This window comes from Silurus meridionalis, chromosome 5, assembly GCF_014805685.1.
Source record: "Silurus meridionalis isolate SWU-2019-XX chromosome 5, ASM1480568v1, whole genome shotgun sequence".
NCBI classification, from domain to species: domain Eukaryota; kingdom Metazoa; phylum Chordata; class Actinopteri; order Siluriformes; family Siluridae; genus Silurus; species Silurus meridionalis.
The window spans coordinates 6,992,103-7,011,537 of record NC_060888.1 but is presented as its reverse complement, the minus strand read 5'-3'; the positions used below and the strand labels follow the sequence as shown (position 1 = coordinate 7,011,537).

The 19,435-nt window shown below is 38.2% G+C and overlaps 1 protein-coding gene across 2 annotated transcripts; it reads left to right on the top strand.

Annotated features, from left to right (window-relative positions):
• The first annotated feature begins 4,784 nt into the window (after positions 1-4,784).
• wfs1b (Wolfram syndrome 1b (wolframin)) lies at positions 4,785-13,171 on the top strand. 2 transcript variants are annotated; one of them, XM_046850276.1, is made up of 8 exons: positions 4,785-4,886; positions 5,894-6,127; positions 6,558-6,634; positions 6,800-6,944; positions 7,813-7,986; positions 8,076-8,153; positions 8,238-8,395; positions 9,760-13,171. In XM_046850276.1, exons 2-8 carry the CDS (start codon positions 5,896-5,898, stop codon positions 11,587-11,589), a joined length of 2,694 nt encoding a protein of 897 aa, XP_046706232.1. In that variant the 5' UTR covers positions 4,785-4,886; positions 5,894-5,895; the 3' UTR covers positions 11,590-13,171. The 2 variants fall into 2 exon arrangements, with proteins under 2 accessions (XP_046706232.1, XP_046706231.1); XM_046850275.1 differs by having other exon boundaries at positions 4,785-5,006.
• Positions 13,172-19,435: the final 6,264 nt, after the last annotated feature.

The window sequence follows — 19,435 nt, the reverse complement described above, 5'->3', positions numbered from 1 at the left end:
CAAGCATAAACGCAGCCAGTAACAAAATGTTTTTAAGACTAAATAATGCATTAGCTTGAACAAACACATGGACAGAAAGACTGCATGCAGGGTGGGGTCAGGCTATTTGTTGGCTCAAATAAAAAAATTTGAGTGGAATGACTGAGTAAAGGCGAGTCAGTGCGCTAGTTAGGTAATAAAAGATGAAGTCAGATTCGCTGCCAGTATGTTACATTATCCCACACTACACTCTCTACACACTCTACAGTATAGTCGAAAGTGAATCGTGTTCATACAGTTACCATGGTAATACCATGACATCATGCCATGCAGCATGATGGAAAATATTCCTCTCTTACACCACAAGTGTTATAGTTCGTCCAAAGTTACACACATAAGAGGAGAAGGAAATATGTTTGTGGACACTGGACTGACAATCTTTTATTTGCTTTCTGAACATCACATTTCAGATATTGTTCCCATTTGCTGTAATCATAACCTCCACTGTCTTTTCATGTTCATTTTGGAACAGTGAGTGATGACAGGTAAAGAGGTCTGGGATGCAGTTAGAGTTCCTTCATCCCAAAAGTGTTCTGTGGGGTTCAGGGCCCTGTTCAGGCCACTTCTACTACACCAATGGAAGTGTCTTCATGAAGATAAATCGTAATTCAACATTCAATTTCTATCATAGACACATGGACAGAGACCTTGGATATGTTATAAGCATAGAAGGCTATAAAAAGTGATAGTACATAACCCAATATATAATACTGTGTGAAACATCAGTGAAGTCACTTCTAGTATTTTTTTTATCTATTCAAGGGTTTTTTATTATTCGTTTTTTTGATTAAAATATTACAGAACCTACATAACATTAAACATGATTTTTTTTATACTGTTTATCGGCATACCCTTGTGAGGAAGATTGGCAAGAAGTGAGAAGTCCAGCTCTTCTTTCCAGTTTACCGAGGAGCTTAAAAGTCACACAAAGGCAAATTCATGTAAAAACAAAGAAATTAGGAACCATTGTGTAAAGTCACTGTGCCTTATAAGCTCTCTGGCAAGGGTTTAAGTATATAGAATATTCAAATGAACGGTCTTGTGAAATTCATTTGAGGTCAGGTAAGCTCATTGCAACACCATATTAGTAAGGATCATAGAGCACATTTTAATCACATCTTCAATCTGCTTCTCACCACAGATCTTAACTCACCTGATGAGATCTTGATCATTAGTAAAATCAACATGCTTGTGGTATTATTTAGTGCAGAGATTAACCAAATTTGGCCCATAGTGACCTTTGATTTGGCCCACCATGCCATATATATCAGAAGAGGAAAACCGGGGGGAAAAAAGGCATTTGGGGGGTTGTACTATAAGTTTCACCAAACTAGAGCTTTGAAAATAAAACTTCATTCGTTTAGCAGATTGCAGAGTTATGTTTAAATTTTTTTTTTATTGTTAAGTAAATGAGAAGAACAATGACAACTTTCATTTTGATATAATGTTTTTCGTATAATGCCCACGGCCTTCAATCAATAGATTTGTGACCCTTTATAAGAAATATTTTGGGCACCTCTGATTTAGTCTAATTGATTCAGAGTAAGATTTCACACCTTAAAATGCCAGTCACACTATATCTCAGGTTAAAGGAAATGCCTGAGGTTGAGCTGTACAGTAATGGCACCATATCTACATAATGGAATACTTTGAGAATTGTTACAACCACAGCTAAATCACCTTACAGTTAGTTTGCAACCAGTAGTGCAAATACACAAGCAAATTCAATTTTAATGTAGGATTATAGTGTAATATTTAATATAGCACTGTATAGTTAAAGGCAAACAATTTAATGCACATAATTAATTATTAGTTAACTATGGTGCAGTTATATAATAAGATGTGTGCAGCATAAAGGCTGGAAAAAACGTTTACAAAGTCACAAAAATAATAATAAATAATTCTGAAACGAGTCCAAGTCAATTTTGTGCATATCATGAACCGGAGTAGCATTTTAAAATATATCAATGGCAGAAGAACTCTTGCTTATGCTACACAAATGTGAACCTTTATAAACATGGCATTATTGCCTTTTCTGAATAAATTGCTTATCATCATATAATTACAAATACAAATATACATTGAAAACCTTATATAATGGCATAAGTTGACAGACACCTATACACTCTTCTTCTTCTTCTTCTTCTTCTTCTTCTTCTTCTTCTTCTTCTTCTTCTTCTTTTTTTTGCTTCCATTAGGGGTCGCCACAGCAGATCATCAGTCTCAATACTACCCTGATCTCTACAGCTGCCTCTTTCAAATTAACCACCTTCATGTCTTTCTTACTAAACATTAATAATTATTAGTTATCTGTTTAATTAATAAGTATTATTTTATTATTATTATGTGTGTGATATTATGTGTAGTAGTAGTAGTAGTAGTAGAAGTAGTAGTATTTTATTATCACTTACACATTTTGTGTGCATGATAACAATAAAATAATACATAATAATTATAAATGTTTAATAAGGATTTATAATTTTTTTATCATAATTATAATAATAATAATTATTATCATTATATAAAATGATAATAATACACCATTAATCCTTATTTATTATCAAGAATTAGCATTAAAAATTATTTTATTATAAATATAATATGTAAGTGATAACAATAAAATAATTCTAAATAACAATTATTATTAATAAATAACAATATATTCAAAAAATGTTTTTATTAACAACACTACTACTACTACTACTAATACTACTACTACTACTAATAATAATAATAATAATATAAATAATTATAATAATAACCCAGCCAGTGCACTCTTAGTGCCACTCCCAAGCCCAAAAAAATGGGAAGGGTTGCGTTAGGAGGGCATCCAGCGTTAAACATGTGACAAATCAAATATGCAGCTTACAGAAGGTAAAGGTAAAGAAGGTAAAGAAGGTAAAGGTAAAGAGAGTTTCTGATTAACATGAAGCTGGAAGTTGAGGGGGTGATGATAAATGTCATCAGTTCTTATGCTGCTCAGGGAAGAGGACAGACAGGGGCTCGTTGGTGGTGAAGAGGTGCTAAATGATTGGGCAGCTACTGCAAAAGTGATAAGGGAGACAGCTGGGAAGGTACTTGGTGTGACATCTGGAAAGAGAAAGAAAGAATAAGAGACATAGTACAGGAATGAGGAAGTGCAGAAATGCAAAGGAGAAAGAGGTTGGTGAAACAGAATTAGGATCAACAGAGAGTAAGAAAAGTAGGCAGGAGTACAAGGAGATGCGGCAGCAGGTGAAGAGGGATGTGGCAAAAGCAAAGGAAAAAGCATATGAGGAGGTGTATAAGGGAGATGTGCAGACCTGCAGTAACTACAGAGGAAAAAAGTTGATCAGCCACACCATTAAGTTATGGGAAAGAATAGTGGAAGTGTAGTGGTTTGTGGATTTAGAGAAAGCATACGACAGGGTGGAGAGAGGAGTTGTGGTATTGTATGAGGAAGTCTGGTGTGTCATAGATGTATGTGAAGGTGGTGCAGGACATGTATGAGGACAGTGTGACAGCAGTAAAGTGTGCAGTAGAAATGACAGTTCAAGGTGGAGGTGGAACTGCATCAAGGATCGGCTCTGAGCCCTTTCCTGTTTGCAGTGGTGATGGACAGTTTGACGGATGAGGTCAGACAGGAATCTCTGTGGACTATGATGTTTGCAGATGATATTGTGATTTGTGAGAGTAGGAAGCAGATTAAGAAGAGCCTGGAGAGGTGGAGGTATGTGCTTTAGAGAAGGGGAATGAACCTCAGTATGAGTAAGACACTTATGTAAGTAAATGTGTGTGAATGAGAGGAAGGGGAGTGGAGTGGTGCGGTTTCAGGGAGAAGAGCCGGTGAAGGTGGAGGAGTTTAGATAGCTGGGGTGATCAGTCAAGAAAAGAATGCTGGCAGGGTGGAGTGGGCGGAGAAGAGTGAAAGGAGTGATTTGTGATAGAAGGATATTTGCAACAGTAAAAGTTAAAGTTTATAGAACTGTGGGGAGACCTGCGATGTTGTATGGTTTAGAGACAGTGGGATTAACTAAAAGACAGGAGGCAGAGCTGGAGGTAGCAGAGTTGAGAGAGTGGATATTTTTATTCGGAGTGACGATGATGGACAGGGTTAGAATTAAGTTTATTAAAGCGACAGCGAATGTAGGATGTTATAGAGACAAGGTGAGAAAGGTGTGATTGAGATGGTATAGACATGTGCAGAGGAGGGACATGGGGTATATCGGTAAAAGAATGCTGAAGATGGAGCTGCCAGGCAGAAGGAAAAGAGGAAGGCCATGGAGGAGGTTAATGGATGTGGTGAGGGAAGACATGCAGGTGGTTGGTTTGAAAGAGGCAGATGTAGAGGACAGGAGACGGATGATTTGCTGTGGCGACCCCTAATGGGAGCAGCCGAAAAAAGAAAAAGAAAAGTAATAATAATCATGCCAAATTATGCACACAAAAAAAAGATTTAAAAAAACCTATTATAAATCCTTATTTAACATTAATAATTATAATTAAGTATTAGTTTATTATCACGCACACACAGTGTATGAGTGATAATATACTACTACGTCTACTGCTACTACAACTATTAATAATAATAATTATTATTATTTTTATAAGTGTTATAATTGAATAATACATTATACCGGTGATTATAATATACACTTCCTAGCATCTGTCACTTGACGCCATTATGCTCTACTACAATTGTCACTTCCGGTTTGTACACGCAGCATAACTGTCGTCCAATCAAACAGCTGAATGCACAAGTGGGCGGATCTTATTTCCAAACCAACAGTTGTGTACAGCTTCAGCTTCCACTGGTCTTCTTTGCTTTTGCTCTATAAACTATAAATCGGCGGAAAAGGAAACATTGAGTGAGTGAGAGAGAATCTGTGGCGCTCGGAATCTGTGTCTGATATTAGCTGTGTGTGCGGGGTGAGGAGCTGGTGGGGATCTAGGAGAAGATCTGGGTGAGGAATTGGGAGAAGATCTGGGTGAGTGGTGCAGCCTGGTGTATTTGAATTTAAAGAAGTATTAAATGATCAACTGAGGAAAATGAGAATGAAGAGAAACAGTGACAGCAATACAGTGTGTGTGTGTGTGTGTGTGTGTGTGTATGTATGTGTGTGTGTGTGTGTGTGTGTGTGTGTGTGTGTGTGTGTGTGTGTGTGTATGTATGTATGTATGTATGTATGTATGTATGTATGTATGTATGTATGTATGTATGTGTGTGTGTGTGTGTGTGTGTGTCACCCTGTTCGACCTGTCACTGGAGATCTGTATAGCGCTGACAATAGAAACGCTTTGTGTTCATTCAGGGGGTTTGTGAGTCGCTGCTATTTCAAGCCCTGCTCTTTCTGCGTGCCAGGGACTTTACACAGATAAAGCTGACCTTCATGATCTGTCAAACTTGGGTCCATCAGGTCTTCCCTTCAACCCCGGAGAGTCCCGGATTTCATTAGCATCACGTGATGCTGTTCCTGGGGTCAAAATCCTCACTAGCTGCTTTCATTCACCAGAAAATCCATAATAACAGAGTTAGCATTAATTTTATGAACTGGGATAAAAATCACTGCTTATAGTACTATATTTGCATTTGTTTCATAGTCCATAATCCAGTGTTGCCAACTGTTTTTAGGGGAAAGCAGCGCCTTAATTTCTTTAATTTCAATCATCACCTAGTTGATTATCCCAACATGTTGTCATAGTTATATTTATTAATGGCTTTCTTACTTCAGTTGAATTGAACGGGTGCAATTGAAACCGAATTAACTCAATAATAAGCCAATCATTATGAGTATAAGTATTGTTCTTATAAATAATATTGAAAAATAAAAATCTTTCTATTTATATGTTTGTTTTTGTTTTTTTCTTCAATTAGAGATGGACCCATATCCTCCTGGATCTCCACCTTCTTCTCCAACTGATTCCATCTCTCTAGCTTCTCTTGTGTCTAGACACAACCCTCGTGCAGTTTCCTCCTTTTCAACACCAGGCCCTTCCACTCGGGTATCTCTGACCTCTAATCCAGTCTCACCAACAGGGCGCTCTCAACTAAACGCAACTAGTGTTGTGTCTGAATGCATGCCCTCCGGTGGAACTTCGTCTCCTGCAGGTAAATCTGCAATCGCAGCACACACGCGGTAGTTTCCGGCTCTTCGTGGAAAAGCCATTAAACATCTGAAAGCGATAATTAACACTGACTGAGTCATGAACGGATACCAAATTTAACAGCACTCTAAAATGAACTCTTACATTATGGTTTTGCCCGATCGCTGCATGGGTGGTCATGTGCACGAGCATATGCAAAAAACACATTTAAATCAGGACACAAAGAGAAACCACACACACACACACACACACGCCTCGTTCCTGTCTAATAAACAGGGCCTAAGCGTATACTGGGTGCCGAACACTTAAAGCCTTCCTGATGGTGTGTTTAATAAGTGGCAAGGTTTTTTTTTTTTTTTAAAAAACAAAGATTGTATGGTGTGATAATGTTTAAATGTGTCTAAAAGTGCTGTTTTCTACATGCATTCTCCTAGGATGCATTCCAGAGGAGCTGGACATAGAAGAACTTAAGCAAAGGGCTAAAAATGGAGATTCTAAAGCACAGACTGAGGTCAGAATAACTAATAATGTCCATGTGTACAATACAGATCCACACACAATGAGCTTATTATTTGTAATAAACTTAATGGCCTAGTCTATGCTTAAGTCATCATCAGAAAGGCATGTGTTAAATAACAATATTTATTAAATAAATATCTTTTCTTTTTTTTGTCAGGTTGGCAGGTATTACTTGCGTCTATCTGCACATGAGGATGAAGAAGTGACTAGTGTCACAGCAGTGACATGGCTTTTGCAAGCAGCAAAAAATGGACGGAGGGATGCTGTAAAACTTTTACAGTTTTGCTTGCATGAAAGAAAAGGTACAACAAATACACTTGTCACTTGTACATTGCAGCACAGTGAAATTCTTAGTTTGCATATCCCAGCGATGTTAGTAAGCTGGGGTCAGAGTGCAGAGGTCACCATGATACAGTACCTCTCTAGAATAGAGGGTTAAGACCCATGACCGTGTCGTCGATTGAACACTGTCCCTTCCTAAGGCCATTGATTGATTGATTTTGATTGATACTGACCACTGCAGACTGGGAACACCCCACAAGGGCTACAGTTTTGAAGATGTGTTGACCCAGTCATCTAGCCATCACAATTTGCTCTTTTCAAACTCACTCAAATCCTTACGCTCGCCCATTTTTTCTGCTTCTAACACATCAACTTTGAGGACAAAATTACTTACTTTGCATATTTTACCATGTATACAAATTGATCAGGCATAAAATGAAAAGAACTGATGAGTAAAGCGTATAAAATTGATCCCGTTACAATGCCTCCTGTTCTCAAAGAAAAAATCGGCATATGTAAGGGTGACTAACCAATCTGTTCTGACCACTGTCCACTGCTGAAAGATCCAGCAATGGGCATGTCAGCATCAGAACTGGTCCATTTAACAAATTGTTTGAAGGTAGCTAGTGACAAATGTAGAAAGGTGGGACTGGTACCAAGATGCACTATGGGAAGAGGACAAACCTGTGAAGGCAGTGAGCAATGTTCTGCTGGGAAACCTTGGGTCCTAGCATTATTACATACCACCTCTTAATATCATTGCACACCAAGTACACCCCTTCACGGCCTCTCCAGCAGGAAAATACCCCAAAATTAGCACAAAAATGAGCACAATTACTTTGTATAGTTGTTTTGGATTTTGCACTGAAAATTGTATCTGTTTTGAAGGCATCACGGCTGAAAATAGAGAGGAAGTATGTAGCTTAGCATCGGAGTCACGTTTTGAACGTGCCGTGAGGAAAGCGGCTCTGTGTATCTACTGGAAACTCAATCCAGAACGAAAAAGAAACGTGGCTACTTCAGAACTACTGGAAAACATTAGCCACTACAACACTGAAACAGGTAAATATAATACAGCATATACAGTAGTTCTTGATGTGTTCTGTATTCATTCTTAATTTAGGGTGATCATATCTTTTCTGCTCCTCTAGATGGTGCCCCAAACAGCAGAGAATCAAGTCCAGCTCAGAAACAGAGAAAGGTCTTAGAACGCCTTGTCTCCAGCAATGGTATGCCTGTGAACTGTATGGTTTTGCATGGATTTAAACAAAGAACAAAAAAAGACAAGTATGTATGCATTTCTATTTTTATAGGGACACAATATGTTGGTGTGGAGGATTTTGTTGAAAATGCCAAGCGTTATGCACAAGGAGTTTCACCATCACCGGATCTTGATGACGCAGTAGTTGATGATGATGATGACGATGATGAACCTGTGAAGAACCCAGATGACTTACCTTTGCATCAGAAGGTATTCAAATACAGTGCATCCGGAAAAGTCCGGTAACTTCATTTCACCTTTTGTTATATTACAGCCTTATTCCAAAATGGGTTAAATTAATATTTTCCTCAAAATTCTACAAAAATAAACACCATAATGACAACATGAAAGGTGTGTTTGAAATCTTTGCAAATTTATTTAAAATAAAAAACAAAATAATTACATGTACACAAGTATTCACATCCTTTGCCACGACACTCAAAATTGAGCTCACGTGCATCCTGTTTCTACTGATCACCCTTGAGATGTTTCTACAACTTGATTGGAGTCCACCTGTTGTAAATTTAGTTGCTTAGACATGATTTAAAAACGGACACACCTGTCCATATAAGGTCCCACAGTTAACAGTGTGTGTCAGAGTACAAACTAAACCCAAGGAACTAATTCCAAGGAATTGCCTGTAGACCTCCAAAACAGGATTGTATCGAGGCACAGATCTGGGGTAGGGTATAGAAAAATTTCTGCAGTATTAAAGGTCACAATGAGCACAGTTGCCTCCATCATCTGTAAATCTTAACATGTTTGGAACTACCAGGTGGTTCCAAAGTTCTTAGAGCGGGCGGCCAAACTGAACGACAGGGGGAGAAGGGCATTAGTTGGGGAGGTGACTGAGAACCCGATGGTCACTCTAAAAGAGCTCAGTTAAAAGCACATGACAGCCTCATACCATGAGAAACAAAGATTGAACTTTATGGCCTGAATGCCAAGCATTATGTCTGGAGGTCATCACATGGCCAATACCATCCCTACAGTGAAGCAAGGGGGTTGGCAGCATCATGCTGTGGGGATGTTTTTCAGGAACTGGGAGGCTAGTCAGGATTGAGAGAAAGATGAATGCAGCAATGTACAGAGACATCCTTAATGAAAACCTGCTCCAGAGCGCTCTGGACCTCAGACTTGGACCACTGTTCATCTATCAACAGGACAACGACACTAAACACACAGCCAAGATAACAAAGGAATGGCTACATGACAACTCTGTGAATGTCCTTGAGTGGCCCAGTCAGAACCTGGACTTGAATCCGATTAAATATCTTTGGAGAGATCTGAAAATGGCTGTGCACCGATGCTCCCGATACAACCTGATGGCGCTTGAGAGGTTCTGCAAAGAAGGAGAATTATATTAATCCATTTTGGAATAAGGCTGTAACATGTAAAATGTGGAAAAAGTGCAGCACTGTGAATGCTTTCCGGATGCACAATAGAAAAAGGAAGGCGATGAGTAAAAGTGTAATTTAAATCGAATTAAATACCTTCAGATCTAAAGTATCCATCTAGCTGAGAATATTATAATTCATGCTGATCCTTGACTTTTTTTGTGTGTGTTGCTATAGATACTGAAGTTTCCGCTTCATGCTGTGACGGAGGTGAAGGAGGTATTGATTGACTGGGCTTCCCGTGCTGGAATGCAGTGGATTAGCACCCTTATCCCGACTCACCACATCAACACTCTTATTTTCTTCTTTATCATTTCCAACCTTACCCTAGACTTCTTCATTCTCGTCATTCCCCTGGTTGTCTTCTACCTCTCATACGTCACTATGGTCATCTGCACATTGAGAGTTTTCCAGAACAGCAAAGCATGGGAAAACTTCAAGACCCTGACAACCATGCTGGCTCATTTCGAGCCCGGGTTGGACCTTGACCAAGCGGAATCTAACTTTACCTGGACACATCTGGAGCCTCAACTGTACTTTCTGGTCTCTGCAGTTTTTCTCATACTTTCATTCCCTGTAGCAGATAAGTCTTGGCTGCCTTGTTCCGAACTGGCCACAGTGGCCATCTTCTTTACTATAAGCAGCTACCTGAGCCTGCGTCCAGCTGCACAGCAACATGCTAGGCTAGCCCTTCTTGCACAATTTGCCTCTGCAGTTTGCTCTTTCACTAATGAGCTTATTGGGGGTAGGGTGGGCAAGTTTGTGGGAGGTTCGTGGTTTAGTGTGCCAATCTGTGATTGGTTGGTGTTTCATGTGGGTGTGCCTTGCATTCTGTACCTTTACGTCCTGTACTTGTGGGTCCGTATGGGCACAGCGCGAGGTTGGAAAGGGTCTTACAGCATGCTTCTGCCATACCTACTCTGTTTCACTTGGTGCGAGCTCTCTGTCACGCTTCTGCACGCCTCCACCCCACTTGGACTTATGCGCACAGCAGTGGGCTACTTCCTTTTCTTCTTTGCCCTTCCTGTACTTTCGCTAGTGCTTGCAGCTGTGCTGCTGGTCCAGCTTATACAGTGGTTCCTTGCTCTGGAGCTGGCCAAGATGGCAGTGACTGTGTGTGTTTGTGTGGTACCTGTTTTGTTACGCTGGTGGACTCGTTTCAGTGTGTCGCCTCTTGCAGTGATTCGATCTCTGAGGCGCAGTAGCATGGTTAAACTGATCTTGGTTTGGATCTCTGCCTTGATGCTCTTCAGCTGGTTTTATGTGTACCGTTCCGAGGGCATGAAGGTTTATAACTCCACTCTTACCTGGCAGCAATACAGTGAGATGTGTGGCCCTCGTGCCTGGAAGGAACGCAACATGGCACACACTCAGATCCTCTGTAGTCACCTTGAGGGCCACCGCGTCACCTGGGAGGGTCGTTTTAAATACGTCCGTGTGACCGATATTGAAAACGGAGCGCAATCCGTTGTCAACTTCTTGCCTGGCATGGTAGCAGACTGGGTCCGATGCCTTTATGGAGAAGAATACCCAGCCTGTGACAGCACCCAACCGGAGCCAGACCTTTGCAAGCTCAAAGAATTTGCAAATCACAAGTGTCATGTGAAACGCTTTGACCGCTACAAATTTGAAGTGACTATGGGTATGCCACTGCAAGACAAGAAGGGCAAATGGCTGCAAGAAACCGACGATGCAACCAAAGACATAGTGCTGCGGGCAAGTAGCGAATTCCGTGGGGTGCTTTTGGCACTCAGTGCAGGCAGTGTTGTGGAGTTTAGCACTGTTTTGGAGGGCAGGCTGGGCAGCAAGTGGCCAGTGTTTGAGCTGAAAGCCCTTCACTGCAGGACTTGTACATCACCTTTAGTTCATACAAGACGGCAAGTCAAGATAGAACGGGACTGGAGGGTTAATGCCCGTAATTCCTTTGCCTTTGCGTTTAACTTCCTTTTCCACCCCCTGCTCACTGCTGAATTAGAAGATGCTGTACCTACAGAAGCTGAAGAGTGATAGTGGAATATACACTATTTATTTAATAATTAAGTATCGCATAACACTTAGCGCCTATAGTTAGCGCCTGTCACTTTTTCTCATCATGTGCAACAATATTCGTTTTGAGAATTGGAAAAAATATTTATTGTTGACCAAGAGTAAAGGGTTTTTTTGCACAGAGTGTTGATTAAATCACACTATATTTGTAGCCTTTTCTGTCAGGGCTGCATGTAAAATTATTATTCTATTATTCAGGATGGTGGCCAAGTAGAGATGACCTTTGGGTGGCCTGATTTGGTGTAAGTAAGGCCCTTGCAAGTGAAACTGATTAGGTGGTTCTTACAAAGAAACATAGTCCAACTGCCAAGACTTTATTTCAGTCGAATGTTGTAGATCAGTGGTATCCAGTCTTTTCCACAAAGAGCCATTGTGGCTGCAAGTCTTTGTCCTCAGTTAACTATCGCGTGTGGTTCTTGTTTGGTTTGATCAAAAAACCTGCATCCACACCGGAGCTTTTGCAGATTTATAGTGGAAGAAGAATGGATGTGCTTTAGATGATTGTCAGGAGCTCAGAGTTAGGTAATAGACATTATTTATGGCCACAATCTATTGTTCTGGCTTTTTGCTGGACTGAAAACTATTTTCAGTGGAAAACTTTGTTACAAAACAGTTTAGTCTAAGACTAAATGAAATCTAGTACAATTATTATATTTATTATATTAATGTACAAGTGTTTAAATGTGAATAAAGAGGAAAATCTTTTTCCTACAAAAACCAAAATTCCAGAGGTAACTATCAAGTAGATCTTAAGGGATCATCTCAGCCATATAGCACTGGTTAAAATGTCGCTATACAATCTCTTATTGATAGTTTTATTAATGAGATTTTCTTCCCACTTCTCAAAATATGTTTGTGTAGTGGCAGCTATAAACTGCCTCTATCACCTCTATTTAAAATAGTGGCATACAGTAGCACTAGTATAATAGTACACAATAAATTGGTTCATATATCAGCATATATCACTATGATTCGCCATTTTCATTCAATTTAAATACAAGTGTAAAAATGTGTATTAATTTAAATTGTTTCTTATTGGACTGTATGATATAAATATCTTAAGTGTTTGGAACGGTGTAAATATAAATTCTGGCATTGTTTAAGTAAAAAATGTGTACAACAAGAATTTGTATATTTTTGATAAATCCTTATAAGTGCAGCAACTCTTCTTTTTTTGTCTTCTTATTATCCATTATTGATGGTTTTATTTAGATTGTTGATGATTGTTGATATTACAGGACATTCTAGTAGTTGGTTATTGGTCAAATTTATTTTATATCACTGTAGTCATGGTACTATACATGATGAGCAATTAAAAAAAAAAAAAAAAACGTTGAATGCATTTGATTTATCTAACTCAGTTGTACTTGTAGGAGATTGTCTCACAGGATTTACTACACAATGAAGAACCACCACCACTATTCTACACACTCACAGAAGCACAATACTCACTTTATATGCTCCTGAGATGTCTTTGGTCCAATCTATGTTTATTCATTACTGTAGTGTTGCACTGTGATCAATAAAAGCAGTTCTTTATTCATCTGTTCTCAGTCAAATTCTTTTTTCTTTCACACAAAAAACACTGCCTTATTGTTGATCATGCCAATATTTTCTCAAGATCTTCATCACCAATACTTTATAACAGATGTTGTTCAAGTCAGAAAGATATTAAAGACTGGCTGTTTTTATACCTGAAAAAGCTATAAAAATGAACTTTTTTCTTTCTTTTAAGGTTGTGTAATAGTGCATGTCCTGATGTGAGCCCAATAGATGTCAGTATAGCCAAAGACTGCATTTGGAATTCCAAGAAAAGGAAGATATTTATTAGTTTGTACTGGTGTCTGATAACTGCAATGTACTTCTAGTGTTGGTAGGTGTAAAGTAAGTATCCTCAATTTTATGGGTTCACTGGTGGGTTTTTTGGATATCCTGAACTTGATCTAGTGTACTTTCAAATCTGATTCGGTTTTCTTGGCTGGAACATACACTATTCGAAGACAACTCACAATAAAACACTCAATAAAGCTCAGACCAAAGATAACAAAAGCTATTCACATGCAAAGATAGTTGTTTCCACATATGTGCCACAAAGACAATTAAGTGTAATGATATTGTATGTTATTTCCAACATCTGGTTCTAAGTTTTTGTCGAGCCATGTGGCTCCATATGCATCACCTCTGGTTTTTCACTCATAATGTCATAACGTTCACTCAAAGAACATCTGGGCAGTGTACTATTACTGGACAGATCCTGGAGAAGACACCAAGTTATTATATAATTCAAAGAACTCAATGGCAACGTGAAATAGTGTCATGTATCTGAAGTGTATTACATGGGTGTGGGTCTGTATGGAGAGGGGTGTTTGTGTATGTGCTAGAAGAGGCATGACTAACATGCCACACCTGATCCCTGTTGTCCTGTTAGGAACCTCTAAAGTGACAAGGTCAAAAATTAATATATCGAGGGCACAAATTATTTCAGGACAAATAATATAGTAAAACAAGTATGACGTTCCCAAAATTTACTGGACTCAAGTACACGATTCATAACAGTTCATGGCCCAAGATACGATAGATCCATCGAGGTAGATTTTTTTTACTTTGTGATCACAATGGTCTTTTAATATTACTCCATGTGACACTGTGTACAAGATACCGTAATTCAAATACATCTTGTCTGATGTCTATAACAGATTATACAATAATGTGTTCTCCATGTCATATTATACGATCAAGATCCTGTGGATAGACCTGTGATTAAAGTAACGGTCAATGTTCTGCTCATGTCATCATTCGTTGTCTGGGTTTGTGTGGAAAATTAGCTTACATATAATATAATTTTTGTTAAAAAGTGAGCTGCAGGTAATAATTATATTATATATTTAAATATATTTTCTGTCACTAGTGCTATTACCTAATTTGTTTGCATAATCCCACTCTATCTCGGTCAGATCATTGTTGTCTGGTGTCTATTTCACTAAATTGCCTGCTGGTGAGGACATCACATTATGCATATTATAAAGACTATCGTTTTCAAACCAATGACCAAATAATTTTTTTTTTTAAGTATGACAAGTAGTTTGGTATAGAACATGCCTTACCTTAAGCCCATGACTTAAGTTTAATTATTTAGCAGAGACAAATTGGAAAATTCACATAATGTGAGTAATAGTGCATCCACCTACATAAATTAGGTCTTTATGCATCATTTATAGCTTAAAGTGATATAAAATATTATTTATCATTTCTAAGTTTAGGTTATTTTGACCACAATAGTATAGTTTTATTCATTTCTCCATGTGTTATTTAAATAAAATAATATGAAATAATGCTAAATCAATTCAGGAAATGTTAGATCAAGACATCATTTCAAATTTTATGATATTACCGAGTCTATACTACCTGTACATCACATCTGGAAAGTCCATTCATGATACCCAGAATTATTATCTAAACAAATCAATTTAATGAATTATTATTATTATATTCACTGTGGTTGCTGCAGGGAAAGAAAACTGAGAACGTTTTTTTTTGTTAAAGTTGCAGCTTCTGTAGTGTTAACAGCTGAATTGGACAGCCGCTGGCATGCTTCATACCTGAATTTTCCAGACTTCCTTTCCTAAGTGACTGGATGAGTGTCAATGACTAGCAATCGGATGTTACCTCCACTAAACGCCAACTGAGACAAGCTCATGTTTCTTGGCATCGCTTTGAAAAATAACACTGAAGATACATTTGAGGAAACCAACTTGTCCCATACCAATTTTATGTGGTTTTATTTGACTTGGAGTTAAACTGTCAAATTCATGTGAAAAATTGTGCTATAATCTTTTTCTCAATTCTATGCTGAAGTATATCTTGCTAAAACTCCCCCCAAAACGAACTACCTCAGTTACCTATTTTGTAATTTTTAAAAAAACACGTATTTTTTGACTTTACAATAAATACAAGCAAAGCCTCGTCTTCCACACTCACCCCATAGACTTGTCTATCAGAGCATAATGTTTAGAATTGTAGAGAATTTATTTAAGGTAAAAATGCACACTTTATTCTTTTGTGCATTTACTGTAAAATGGTTTAATCAATTCCCATACAACAGCCAGCTCTTCCCTTTCTGTGTCATCGAGTGGCTGAAAGCTCATACACGTTTTTTAACCAGTGCATACAAAACCAGACTGCCAGCAACATATTTTGGAACAACTGTTTATAGGACAGTGTAACATATTTTCAGGAAAGTGGTATCTCTCCTGTTCTGCATACAGGCGTTTACAGACAACAGGAATGGTTGCTGTCATTGTGACTGACATGAGAAAAGCAGTAGACCATCCTTTCTACCCAATGTGCAGGGGCAATATCGCCCCTTTAGCTTTCAGCCACTAACTCTAGAAACTCTAGAACTCTATACTCTGGCATATAGAATTCTTTCTGGAGCTTTTCTAGACCACTTAGGAGCTTACTTCAGTTGCATTGAGATGGAAGTTTGCTGAAGTCAACTTGTGGCAAATCTTCTAAACATGCATTTAGATCGACCATGCATAACATTATGGCCACCGATCAGGCTTTAACTTATGAACACCTGCTAATAATGTTTTGGTCCCTCTTTTTATTCCTGATCTGTCAAACATTAACAGCATTAACTTCTTAAGCGATTTCAGCTACAGTAGCTCGTCTGTTGAATCGGACCACTCGTTAATGAGCCTTGGCCACCCATAACCATGTCGTTGATTCACCACTGTTCCTTCCTTGGACCACTTTCTGATAGATACTGACCACTGCAGACCGGGAACATCTCACAAGGGCTTTTGGAGATGATTTGACCCAGTTGTCTCACCATCACGATTTGGCCCTTGTCAAACTCGCTCAAATCCTTATATTTTTCCTGCTTCTAACACATCAGATTTGAGGACAAAATGTTCACTTGTTGCCTAATATACCCCACCCACTAACAGGTGCCATGATAAAGAGATAATCAGTGTTATTCACTTGACCTGTCATAATGATTTAGTGTCATATTTCATGCCTGGTCAAAGTACATATTACATACAGTCCTACAGTTTACATTGTATGCCAGACTAAAAACCAAACCATAAAATGCTGCTGGAATCAAAATTATTTAAGTCAGATCTGAGAATGGGATTAAAACTATTTGTTATGTTTTAAATGTGGACTTTATAATTGTTAAACAGAAGAGTTTGGAATCAACAGACTGTTTATTAGGGCCTTGGTGATGCATTGATACTGGGATACAAAAGTTTTAGAAGCTCCCTGCATAGACAAGAGAACCTTCTGGAAAGACAAGGAGTTCAGAAATAATTAATTAATCATTGAATGTATGTTATCGTTGGTTCACCACTGTTCCTTCCTTGGACCACTTTTTGATAGATACTGACCACTGCAGACCAGGAACATCCTACAAGGTCTGCAGTTTTGGAGATGCTCTGACCCAGTCGTCTCGCCATCACGAATTTGGCCCTTGTCAAACTCGCTCAAATCAAACTAAAGGTAGTGGCAGCATCAGGGGACATGGGTGCTTCTTTGCAGTGAAGATGAGGAAATTTGTTAGACTTCAGGGAAGGATAAAAGTAGCCAAGATACAAATATCCATAAAGGGTGCTAGTGACTTTAGACTGGGGCAACGTTTGACCTTTCTAGTTGGACAAAGCCCCAATATAGGAGTGGTTTTAAATGTCCTTGAGTGGCCGACCTAAACCCTAGAATTAAACCCAGTAGAACATCTGTAAGGAGACCTAATAATGGCATTTTAAGGATGCTCCCTATCCAGTCAAATTGTGTTTGAGTGTATCTAGCAGGAGGAATGTGAGAAATTGCCCAAATCCAGGTGTACAAAGCTTGTAGAATCGTACCCAGATTTCAAACTGTAAATGCTGCCAAACTGCTTCTGCAAAGCAACAAACAAAGGGCATGGATACTTATCTAAAGTGATTTCTTTAAGATTTTAATGCATTTGTATTAATTAAAGCTTGTTTTTAAGTCGTTATTTCATTTTACATTTAGTTGTTTTTATTTAATACACCCAACTTTTCTGCGTTTCTTGCACAAACCGAGTGTTATTCCCTCCTGACTTCAGTTTATGTTTACGTCTGTAATGTATCATTTAAACCAATTCCTATTACTCATGGCAGTTTGATTACATTGCATCTGTGTGGCCAAGTTTCCATGTCTTAAAGCTTAAATAAACTAGTGTATAGCTAATACAGCTTCATCATTGTGCGATAGCAAAGGAGTTGTTGGCTTTCGACCAACAGCAATAAATCGCTCCTCAAAGTATTCTTCCCATAGTGACAGCTTAGATCACATAAAGACATCACATTCCAACTGATATGCAGTCACAATGAGCTCATTCTTCTGGCAGCAAGTGGTACACATGACTGTAAACATTACATTACAAAGTGAATTTCGTAATGTTTTTCCCTACTCACTATTTAAAAGGAAGAGAAACTTTATAGTACATCCAAATAAAATAAAAAAAATTAAAAAACATTATTAGCAAAATCAAGAAGAAGACACTCTTCAAATAAACAAGCAAGATTTGTTAACTAGCAAGAATTGGTAACTCAATGGGGAGAAGCTGGTATTCCAAATTCCAAAAAGCTGAGGCTTAAATTTAATAAAGCAATGAAAAGTAATAAAGGGAAATTCATTTCACACATATAAAATATATGATTATCTCTTCATCATGGCACCTTTTAGTGGGTGGGATATATTTGGCAGCAAGTGAACATTTTGTCCTCAAAGTTGATGTGTTAGAAGTAGAAAAAATGGGCACGCTTAAGCATTGGAGCAAATTTGACAAAGGCTAAATTGTGATGGTGGTGAACCGGCGACAGGGTCAAGGGCTGCCAAGGTTCATTGATGTACGTGGGGACCGAAGGCTGGCCTGTGTGGTCCAATCCAACAGACGAGCTCCTGTAGCTCAAACTGCTGGAGAAGTTAATGCTGTTAATGCTCAATGAGTCACGACTGTTTTGTCAGCATAAGGGGAACCAACACATTCTTAGGCAGGTGGTCATAATGTTATGCTTGGTCGGTGTATATGGAAGGTATTCACAGCACTTCACTTTTTCCACACTTTTGTATGGTACAGTCTTATTCCAAAATGGATTCAATTAATTACTTTCCTTCAAATTTGACAAAGAATACCCCATAATCACAACATGAAAGAAGTTTGTTTGAAACTGCCCTGAAATAGGTGTGCCAAGTTTGTAGCATTATAGTCAAAAAGACTTGAGACTGTAATTGGTGGCAAAGGTGCTTCAACAAAAAATAGAATAGAATAGAATAAAATAGAATAGAATAGAATAGAATAGAATAGAATATTGAACAAAGGCTGTGAATTCTTATGTATGTGATATATATATATATATATATATATATATATATATATATATATATATATATATATATATATATATATATATATATATATATATATATATATATATATATATACACACACAGTCCTAAAATAATAGGTTAATCAGTATATGATTGACCGATTATACTGTACCAAGTAGGTGCTAGTGATAAGCAATGTCATATGTAGGTAGATACAAAGTTATTAACTGAAACAGAAACAGCTGTGAAGGAGGCTTAATACTGGAAGCAGAACAGCCAAACTCTATTACTGAGGTGAGGTTGTGGAAGACAGTTTCATCATACAGGTCATACACCATGGCAAGACTGAACACAGCAACAAGACACAAGGTAGTTGTATTGTATCAACAAAGTCTCTCCCAGGCAAAGACTTTGAAGCAAACTGGGGTTTAAAGATGTGCTGTTCATG

Excerpts from the sequence above, each read along its gene's own strand:
- wfs1b (XM_046850276.1), top strand. The coding sequence starts at position 5,896 with ATGGACCCATATCCTCCTGGATCTCCACCTTCTTCTCCAACTGATTCC. Across the intron at positions 6,945-7,812 it reads TTGCTTGCATGAAAGAAAAG|GCATCACGGCTGAAAATAGA; the intron begins GTACAACAAATA and ends TCTGTTTTGAAG. Across the intron at positions 8,396-9,759 it reads ACTTACCTTTGCATCAGAAG|ATACTGAAGTTTCCGCTTCA; the intron begins GTATTCAAATAC and ends GTGTTGCTATAG.